General features: G+C 35.9%; 1 protein-coding gene across 2 annotated transcripts; it reads left to right on the top strand.

Moving 5' to 3' along the window:
* The first annotated feature begins 658 nt into the window (after positions 1-658).
* On the top strand, positions 659-9,109 carry LOC131689977 (zinc finger protein 44-like). Of its 2 annotated transcripts, none has more exons than XM_058975400.1 (2): positions 659-2,037; positions 8,239-9,109. In XM_058975400.1, the coding sequence occupies exon 1, from the start codon at positions 865-867 to the stop codon at positions 2,020-2,022; it is 1,158 nt and encodes a 385-aa protein (XP_058831383.1). In that variant the 5' UTR covers positions 659-864; the 3' UTR covers positions 2,023-2,037; positions 8,239-9,109. The 2 variants fall into 2 exon arrangements, with proteins under 2 accessions (XP_058831383.1, XP_058831384.1); XM_058975401.1 differs by having other exon boundaries at positions 8,236-9,109.
* Positions 9,110-11,430: the final 2,321 nt, after the last annotated feature.

Below are 11,430 nucleotides of genomic sequence, written 5' to 3'. Positions count from 1 at the left end.
GTTTAGCTCGGTTCCTGTCAAAATTTGCCAGAAAACGCGAGCGAAACCAAGTTCGCCCTAGCTCAACTAACCCGACAGGATACGCGCAGAAATCTGACAGGGCTGCCAAACCAAGACTTATAGAAATCTAGCAGAGCGGTCTCTGCCAGAAAATTTGCTCACTGGGGAGGCGCTAAACCCCAGTTAAGCTCAGCCGGAAATGAACCGGAATTCTGGCTGGTTCCAGTTCGTATTCCGGCTCCAGTGACACAACCGATTCTAGTTAGAATCGGTTGTGTCACTGGAGCCCGTATACGAACTGGAACCAGCCAGAATTCCAGTTCATTTCCGGTTGAACTTTACCGGGACAGCGCACTACTTCCGACATCATGGATTAGCACTAAACAAGAGAAAAAACGATTAATGGGTGCTTTCTTTTATAAGTGAATAGCTTAGTGACCCAATTGACACAACCGAACCAACGACGAGGGGTAACTCAATGTGTAAGTAACTGGCGGTAAATAACTCGGACACTTTTTCTTCGGATTGTTTCAAGGAGTTTCTGGTCGTGTCGTTGACCGAACTCCGAATCAATCGAAAACGCGATGAGAAATTTGGTGGTTTAGTCACACACTTTTGTGTTATTTCGCATCAGCGTGTATATAAGAAGGAAAATGTCAATAAATTTGATTCATTTCCATGTTCGGTCGTTCATCTCTGATCGGCTGAAAAAATATAAGCAGTTTCAACACTTCTTGCTGTTCTCAAGTGGCTTACAAAATATTTTCTTCCGTAGTGGACGCTGGTTTATCAGTTTCAACCAAAAGTGCGATTGTTGCCCGAATACAAACGGCGAAGTAGTAGATCATCTCTGCTTTCTACTCGATGCAGTCGAATCTATATTCGGAAGATTCATTGTTAAGCTATTGGAATGAATTCGATGGGGGTCCTGTCAGCTATCCGCTCCCTCAGCAACATCCACCACCAATGATTGTCGGTACGCAATTCGATAACGGTAGTTTTAGCTTTTTGCCGCCTCCGCCGCCACCAGTGGGAATGCCATATCCGGCAGGCTTGATGGTGCCAGGTACATGCCCAAACCCGATGATGGGCCCAGTTCCTCGTACTTATCCACGGTTTCAACCAGCGTTGGCATCCCTTCAAGCAATGCAACCGGGATCGCTGCCACAACCACCTCCACCAATTATTCCTGCTACACATTTCAATTTTCAGCCACCTCAATCGCATTTTCCAATAAGTGTACCGCCGGTGCCTGTACCTGTGTCTGCTGATAACCAGGAAAGGACTCATTTGAACCACTTGGGGCAAATGGAACAGGTGGTGGTAAAAAATGGGCAAGTATTTCACATAAGCTTCATCGACGATCCTAGCGAACCAGAGCCACCAGCTCTCCCAACACACAATAGTGAGAATACGGAGAGCGAAGACAGTCAATCTAGAGATTGGATCAATTACGACGAATTACCGCTACTACAAAATATTTTTAATAGCGAAACTGAAAACGGTACGTACAAATGTAAACAATGTGGAAAGGAACTTGTCTCAGCTTTGAACTTGTATATTCATGAACAAACGCATAAAACAACGCGACTTGACTGCAAAGTTTGCGGTAAACGTTTCAATCGGATTGGAAAGCTCGAACATCACATCCGAAAACATCACCTGGAAACGCTACCGGAAGGATCTGCATCGGGGAACAGTCCATCAGGTACGCCGATTCTGAACGATTTCAGTAACTACTGTGTTGAGTGTGAAGAATTTTTTACCAGCGGCGACGAGCTTCAAAATCACATGGAAGTAAATCATCGCTTAATCGACGATTCCAAGTCCCCCAAAGATCTGAAGAAAGCGATCGGCTGTCCGTACTGCGAAGAAACATTCGAATGGCCCTGCTTGCTCAAGACGCACATGACAAAACATACCGGCGAGAAACCGTTCATATGCGAACGGTGCAATGTGTCCTTTCGATTTGTGCAGAGTTTCTACCGCCACAATCGGCGAGTACACGGCTGTGAGAAATAATTGCATCTCACCTCAGTAAGTTTTACACGAATTTTTATCATTTATTGAGCGTTCGAAAGTAAAAATAGTAAGTGCGAAACATGGTTCGTAAAAACTCTTCAAATCTGTTGGAATTAGGGTTCCGAATATTACGTTTAAAGTTTATAATCGATTTTTACCCGCTAATATAATTAAAAAATGTTTTACGAAGCATGCTTTACCTTTTCGAACGCTCATTTGAATAGCTGTTTTTTCTGTATTATTACCTGCAAAAGCAACACATGATGTATCGTTTTTGATAGTGTTTTAATGTGTTGAATCGTCTGGCGAAAGAATCCCGATTTTACCCACGATTGCATCGGCTTTGGTCAGCTGAATTGCTCGACATTAAATCCGACGAATTTATAGATTGTTGCATCGTCGCTTATAAAAATTTAACAGCAGTGTCTGTCGACGCAAAAGTAGATGAATTAGGTCGACGTAATTTGTCCACATCAGTTGATGAAAAACGGCTTTGGTCAGCTGAATTGCTCGACATTAAATCCGACGAATTTATAGATTGTTGCATCGTCGCTTATAAAAATTTAACAGCAGTGTCTGTCGACGCAAAAGTAGATGAATTAGGTCGACGTAATTTGTCCACATCAGTTGATGAAAAACGATTAGATAGATCAGTCGACAGTTTCAAATTGTTCAAACCGTTCCGCCTTATATTCACTGGAAATTTCTCAAAATTAGTACGAGACAGGCTTTCGTAGAGGTTCCTATCTTTGGTATCAGCAGGCTAGATTCATGCCTTCGATTGTACCAATTAAAAAAGAAAGCTCTCATATCCAATGGACAACACGTTCCATGACAGGAACTCTAGTGATATGGGGAGTATCAGAAGGTAAATTGTACACCGAAAACTAAATATCAGAATAACGGTCCGCGACCAAGAACGCACGCGAATATGTGAATGGCCACACGGTTACAAAATCGAGTTTTGTACACGCGAAGTCACATGCACGCGAGGAGCACACGCGACAAACACGTTAACATACGAGCGCTTAAGCCCTTCGCGATCAACAACGCGCACCAACGCCCGCGATCACGCAAACTTGATAACACCCTGTTAATAATGTGAACGTATTAGCACTTACGAAGTTTTAAACGCGGTCTCAAACGCGAACCTACAAACGTCCGTGTTCGCGCGATCAAGAATCGGTCACGTCCAGAAATCATTACACTCCGTCCTAGCAACTTAGGTCCGTACATTCAGTTGGACCAATCAAAGAATAAAGCTCATAACCACTAGACAAAACCTTCCATGGCGACATTCTCGGGAACTCTAGTGATATGGATGATCTCACTTTCATCTAGAATCTGAGCCGTACACCAAAAATTAAGTATTGGATTGACGGTCCGCGCGCTATCATCCAAGAATGCACGCGAATATGCGAAAGGTACACGGTTATAAAATAGAATAATTCTATTTATTTATTTATTTATTATTATTATTATATTATTTATTCACACGAAGTTACATACACGCTAGCACACGCGACCAAACGCACACGCGATTGAACAAAGTCTCTACGCCCGCACATAGGGTTACTGCGCCCTAATTCATCTTAGCTTCTCTATGCATCCCACCCATTTGAACACATTACACCCAGGTTTTTTTTACGCGGGGGATACGTACCGCGTTGATTGGAAAATCCGTGCAAAAAACCGCGTTGATATGATCCGCGTAAAAAACCGCGCTGATTCGAAATTCCGCGTAATAAAACCCTCAGCAAAAGACAGAAGATTTTTGGAAGTTTTTTTTGTGCGGATTTCGCAATTAACGCGGTTTTTGCAAAAAGTCCTTTTGAATGCAAAAGACTTACACTTTTTCCTGAAAAAATTCTAAGTCCTTTTAAATGCAAAGAACTTAGGAGAATTTTGACAGTTGTTCTTTTGCGCGGATTTCGCAATTAACACGGTTTTTGCAAAAAATATTTTGACTGCAAAAGACTTAGAAGATTTTCGGAAAGATGGAAGAGACGGGTTTGGAGACTCCTTATGGCCCACACCTCAACAATATGGGTATTTTCGGAATGGTCTTGATGAGTAGGTTCCAAATTGATCTTTGGCGCCATTTTGAAATCCAAGATGGCGACTTTCGTTTAGCGAAATTCGGTATAACCCAATCAGCATTTCTTGTTATTTAAAGTTGAAATTCATGTTATTAAAAGTTGAAATTCATTAGAGTTGTCTACCTCATGCAAATGGTGCGTTCATTATAAGCCGCATTTTTCACTTTCGACAGAGCCAACCCAACTACAACTCAACTTTGCGCGCTTATAACTTTGTCAGTTTTTGTTGGATTGACTTGCAGTCTTCACGAGTCGATTTGTTGTTACAACAAGATTCGAAATTTTTCTCATGAAAAACATTGATCGATTACAGCGCTACCTAGATCTGAAAATGTGAAACTGATGCGTTTCTCCATACATTTGGTCAATTTTTCCCATACAAATTTTGAGCCATTTGCGGAACCACTTCCAGTGTACCAAATGAGTTGAAATTTTCAGGGAAGCTTATTAGCCACCCAAACTATCATATTCAGGTGCAAGCTTTTGATTTCGAGATTTCAGGTATTTTGGGCCAGGCTAGTATGTATGTATGTGTGTACGTGGAAAAAATGTCACCTCTGTTTCTCAAAGATGGCTGGCCCGATTTGCACAAACTTAGTCTCATCGGCTGTTATTGAGTTTTTTATTGATTGGACCTCCGGCTCCGGAGTTATGGGTTGAAGAGTGCGATCACACAGCGAATTCCCATATAAACTGAAATGAAAAATTCTCAAAGGGAAGGAGGGAAAATTTCAAAATCAAATTTGTATTTTTGATGCCAAATGACTTTAAAATGCATGAAACATTGAGTTTTGATGTAAACTCGAAAAAAAATTAGGAAAAATTGATTTTTTTGCCTTTCTCATATAGAAAGGTAATGCAATCACTCTAAAACTCGTCAATTAGGCCGGCCCGGAAGGAGTATGCAGAGAGGGGTTGCTACTTTAAAATTTCTTAACCAATTGAAAATTTTCGGCAGGGCCCGGGTCTTCCTCTTTGATCCGCCGCTGGTTCCAAACGATCGTGGCTATCGATCCATTGTATGTATGTGCAAATCGTACTGAATATGTAATATACATTACCATCATTGTATTGAACATGGAATGGAATCGTAGTCTGGACAAATGAGAAAGGTACAATTGCACCATTAGGTGGATTGAAACAAATTTTTATTTTGAGAATGCGTCGAGTTGAGACGAAAACTTTATATGATTAATAACGAGGATAACACTTTCCGAATGTAGAGGAAAATTTATGAAAAATGGCGTTTTCCATTCGGCTCTAGCAGGTCCTGATCGATTTTGATGAACATTTGATTTTTGTTGTATGACCAATAGACCGGCAACAAAATTGACTTTTTTCGGAACACTGCTAATTCGAATGGTAATTGGTAATGATAGTCATATGCAAAATATGTGCTTTTTCCGATAGCTCTAGTTCATTCACAAGAGGTTTCAAGTTTCTATAATATATATATATATATATATATATATATATATATATATATATATATATATATATATATATATATATATATATATATATATATATATATATATATATATATATATATATATATATATATATATATATATATATATATATATATATATATATATATATATATATATATATATATATATATATATATATATATATATATATATATATATATATATATATATATATATATATATATATATAAAGGTTCCCCTAAAATGTTATTTAACCATTTTTTTGAAATTTCCTATTCTAAGCACGTGCGAGAAAGAGAGACAACATATTACTTTATATGAGAATATCTTTATACTGCAAAATCGGATCAATTTGCAGTCTGCGGCAAAGTTGACCCTTACACCTTAAGCTACAAAACTGCAGATTTTGGGATGCACAAGATAATACTGGCATTTTGTACTGAATTTGTTGTTTCAATTGCCTATTTTTCATATATTTTCACATACAAACTTGAATACTCTTGTGTGTGAATTAGAGCTCTCGAAAAAAGTTCATGTTTGACAAGTGGTATGTGAAGTCAAAATTGTTGCCGGTCTAATGACCAATTATATGAACAGGTCAAATATTGAAAAACAGTAATTTAAGTTCAAGCATCATTTGAAAACCGCTAATTTACGCTTTCGGAATTATGCCGTTTGGACAGTAAGATCGATTTTCACCAAACCGCCACCAAACCGAATTTCTGGCTACGCCGCTGACTTCAAGTAAGTAGAAACAAAGTCGTTCTACAATCGTTCACAAGAAAATTCTTCGAATACTGAATATCTATTATAATACACTGAAAACCCGATTTTATCAGCCGAATATGAACATGGTGGGCTCTAGCAGACGAACAAGACTGAATTCGAGTAAATCCTTTTTTGAGCATGTTTTCCTTATCATGAAGATAGAAATATGCAAAAACAAAAAGTTCATCTTTTTAAATTTTACGCTAGAAAACCCCTTTAAAAGAAATGTATATTAAATAATCAGAAATAGTTATCAGATTACATCAAGGGACGGGAAGAATATTTTAACAGCTTCAGTTTATTATAAAGAAACGAAAGTTGTCCGATTTAGTCAATGTCCCCATTTTGTCAGCCTAAAATACACCATGAGACTGATAAAAACGGGTCTTTATTGTAGGGGAACCCGGGGCTATTCGGACCTACTTAAGCAAATCGCCCTTTTAGGTGGATAGATGATAAAAAATTTACCGGTCAAAGGTCCTAATTGTTAGTTTGAGACATCAGTTACATTTTGGTGCCATAAAAGCTTCATTTGCACCATTCAATGGCAGCGCTAGGCGACGATTTGCAAACCTCTACATTTTTCCATACTTTTACAATGTAGGGGTAATTTGGACCACCCTAGGGGGCAATTCAGGCCGACATTTTTCGTTAATTTTTTTGCAATGGAATTATCTTTACCTATGAAATATTTTTAAGAGACACTTCTGAGGAAGCAAAAAAAATTGCTTTACAAAAACTTAATCTGGGAAGTAACAGCTGTCGTTTGGCGGCCCATGTATTTTCTTTGCCGTGGCGTGCGCAATGGTGTGCGCAGCTGCAAGCCGCTTAACGTTGGTTGACGGAATAGGGGGTCCGAATAGCCCCGTACGCTCATTTCGCACAGAAGTGATGAGCGTCTCGAAAATATCTGTGTTTTCACCCAAACAAAAATCATTCCATTAAATAGAAGCCTCAAGCTTTTCAAAACACTTACTTATTATCTTTTTCACTTTTATTTATTGCTTTAATCACGTTTTTACCATCATAATGATTTTTGTTTTGAGGATGGCAAAAAATGAAACACGTTGTATCTCCTTAGTGATAGGGATCAAGCATATCCAGTGCTACAGGGATCAAAGATACCTGTTGTATGAGGTGAACAAAATTTAAATTATTTGTATGTGTTGTGAAACTTTTTATTCGAAAAACGTGTCTTTCTACACCAAAGCTCTTAGAAAGTAAACGTGCTTAAAAATTTTCATAAATAATTATTTCGACGATCTCACACAACCGTTCGAAAAATCTGTAAAAAGATCTTCGATATTAATTAAAACCAATATTTTCTAAAATATTACACAACTTTTCCAAACCAAATTTAGTACATCAGATTTGTTTTTTAAACATCATAAACGATCCAATATTTCATTTTCTTTTTATATTGTGATAACTTTATGCGTATAGATTATGAGATATGGCCAGGGAATCAAATAGCCCCAAGGATCAAGTGTCCTCACTGTCCCCTAGTGTGTAGCAACATGATAGATATAGTCAAGACGCACGTGCTTGACAAATTCTACTAATAAACCCACTCAATTATGTAAAATTTCAATAAAAAGCAAGTAAACTTAAACTTTTGACCGGTAGTTTATCGATTAATAATTTTAAAGAATGCTTGGTTTGTGAATGCCAGATATAGCTTTATTATGGGTATCCCGTCGGTTAATTATTGAGGAAGGCTTTGTAATTGTCCTTCAAAATATGGATTAACGACCGTCAAGTTTCGAAGAAGACCTAATCACATTACTTCACAATATCTATGGATAACAATAAATGTATTGCATCTTACCAGAAATTTCACAATACTCAACAATTTTAACACAAATTTTTACTTCTATTTCATTTTTTACCAGCAGTTCAAGATTTGGCAACGTCGTCAGCACGAATAGTAATAATATTTAATTCTAAGTACATAGTTTCAACAGTAATTCAATTGGAACTAGCTTTGACAAATTCTATATTCATAATGATTGAGATTATCACTACTAGATGATGACATTTCTTGCATAATTGAAATTGATTTAAGATACTGATGCACAGAGGAAGTAAAACTTGATATTATAAGTATTAGCAAAAAAGATAAAAAAATCTCCTTAAAGTGAAATTAAATCGTGTATAAATATAAGTTCTTGCTCTTCCGTTGAATATGTTCTTTGGTAAACCCAGTCAACATGATTAGCATTTTGTAGCTACAATACTTAATTATAAAATAATTGCAATTAATCAGAGATACCCTTATTCGTTTTGAATAACAACCAGTCTGTGTTAACGTTTTCTACCTTATCTAAAAAGAAAGGTCTGTGTTATTTTATAGAGCTTATGTTAAGTTATACAGTACTTTGTTTAAAAACACATTTTACAAGATGTTACCGATTGGTTTGTATGAAAAACGTACAGTTGTATTGTTTTGACCATCGAATATGTGTTATCCTGTCTCAACGCAAAGTTTGAGCCCAATAAATTTTCTTTCCTTTGTCTGGTTGAATCCAATAAAAACTCCTGCACAATTAACAGACCAGGAGTTTACAGTTTATTATTTTTTTGGTTTTCAAATTGACTAGATAACACATGAGCGACGGTAAGCCATCGCCAAGCGATTATTTTAAACTGGTCGTTTTCTGAAGTAAATTCGTATATTTTAAGTAACAATGTGCTTCCCTATGTTGAGTAACGTACAAGTTTGAAACATCTGATTACTATTATGTCCCAGCAATAAATTATGAAATACACAAGATAAAACGTAAGAAACATTCATCCGAAATTTCCTCATTCGTTAACCTATTGTAAATATCACATCTCTCTCTCTCTCTCTCTCTCTCTCTCTCTCTATATATATATATATATATATATATATATATATATATATATATATATATATATATATATATATATATATATATATATATATATATATATATATATATATATATATATATATATATATATATATATATATATATATATATATATATATATATATATATATATATATATATATATATATATATATATATATATATATATATATATATATATATATATATATATATATATATATATATATATATATATATATATATATATATATATATATATATATATATATATATATATATATATATATATATATATATATATATATATATATATATATATATATATATATATATATATATATATATATATATATATATATATATATATATATATATATATATATATATATATATATATATATATATATATATATAGGCGCATAAAATCATACTGACTGCCGGCACTGCTGGCTCCATGTAAACTGCAAAAGAAGAGAGTGGCTCGAACTTTATTTGTTTCAAAAAATATTTCGATGAGCATTCTAGGATTAGTATACCGATCACAATTAGAATATTCTTCAGCTGCTGATTTCAGCTTCGGTTATACTACATTAATGTCATACGCAAAGATAAACTATGAGTTACGTTGACATATACTCGACCAACCAAAGAACCGTTATTGTTTATCCTGCAGCAAGAAACGCGGGGCTTGCAAAAAAATCAACCTGATTCTAAATCTTTTGAAAGGGATTCGCCGACACAGTATTGATTAATTTCAAAGTCTTCTGTTCGTTCAAAGGAATGTTTATTGAAAAACAAAATATAACTTTTATCAGGCCACATTATATCCAGTTTCATCACATCAGGGATGTGGTACTGCTCTGGTTCAATATGTTAAGAATAACTTGTTTGTAAGCCCCGTAGTTTAAAAATAGAGATCAATAACAATTGATAGATTCGTTCAAAGACATCTTCGTGTTGAAATCATACCAATGCAATGCATTATTTTAACCTTTGAGTATTATTGGCATATTGTTACTTGGTTTTCGTAGATTATCGTAGTCTCGTATCAGCCCAATTATAATGCATAGTCAAACGAAACAGACAAACGAATCCTTGGTACATGAATTTCTGATTTCAGTTAGCACAGTTCAAATTAAAACGCGTAAAACTTAGTGGTATTGATGTAGTTTATATCGTGTGCCCACTCAGGTTTCTTCACGCGGTTTTTACGAGGTTTTTCACACGGATTTTCGAATTAACGCGGCTATTTTACGCGGATTAGCGTGATTTTTACGCTGATTTTCCAATTAACGCAATTTTTGCAAACTATTCGTCCTTTCGAATGTAAAAGACATAGACTTTTTTCTGAAAAAAAATATTCGAAGTCCTTTTAAGTGCAAAGAACTTAGAAGAATTTTAGCAGTAATTTTTGCATGGATTTCGCAATTAACACGGTTTTGCAAACAAAGTCTTTTTGAATGCAAAAGACTTAGAAGATTTTCGGAAAGATAGATGAGACGGGTCTGGAAGACTCCTTGTAGCCCGCACCTCAACAATATGGGTATTTTCGGAATCGTCTTGACGAGTGGGTGCCGGAAATTGACTTTTGACGACATTTTAAAATCCAAGACGGCGACTTCCGGTTTAGCGAAATTCGGTATAACCCAATCAATGTGGGTATTTTCGGAATGGTCTTGACGAATGGGTGCCCGTAATTGGTTTTTGACGCCATGTTGAAATTTAAGATGGCGACTTCGGGTTTAGTGAAATTCGCTATAGCTCAATCAATTTGGAAATAATTTCTCTTCTCACTTCCATTCTCACTGCACTCTTCTAGATGAACACATAAAAATATTTTGCGTTTCGCTGGTTTATGTTAGGTGTTATATCCGAGAAAGTTTTGGAAGATCACCCAGGTTTGTTTTTTTTATGCGGGAGATACTACATCAATTGAAAAAATCATACCAATTAGTTTATAGAAAATTTCGCTAAACTGGCAGTCCCCATCTTAAATTTCAAAATGAGGTCAAACATCGACCTTTGTCTCCTACTCGTTAAGACCATTCCGAAAATACCCATATTGATTGGGTTATAGAGAATTTCGTTAAACCGGAAATCGCCATCTTGTATTTCAAAATGGCGCCAAAAATCAATTTCTGGCCCCTACTCGTCAAAACGATTCCGAAAATACCCTTACTGTTGAGGTGCGGGCCATAAGGAGTCTTCCAG

Source organism: Topomyia yanbarensis, chromosome 3, assembly GCF_030247195.1.
Source record: "Topomyia yanbarensis strain Yona2022 chromosome 3, ASM3024719v1, whole genome shotgun sequence".
Taxonomy (NCBI): domain Eukaryota; kingdom Metazoa; phylum Arthropoda; class Insecta; order Diptera; family Culicidae; genus Topomyia; species Topomyia yanbarensis.
This window is presented reverse-complemented; position numbering and strand designations above follow the sequence as displayed.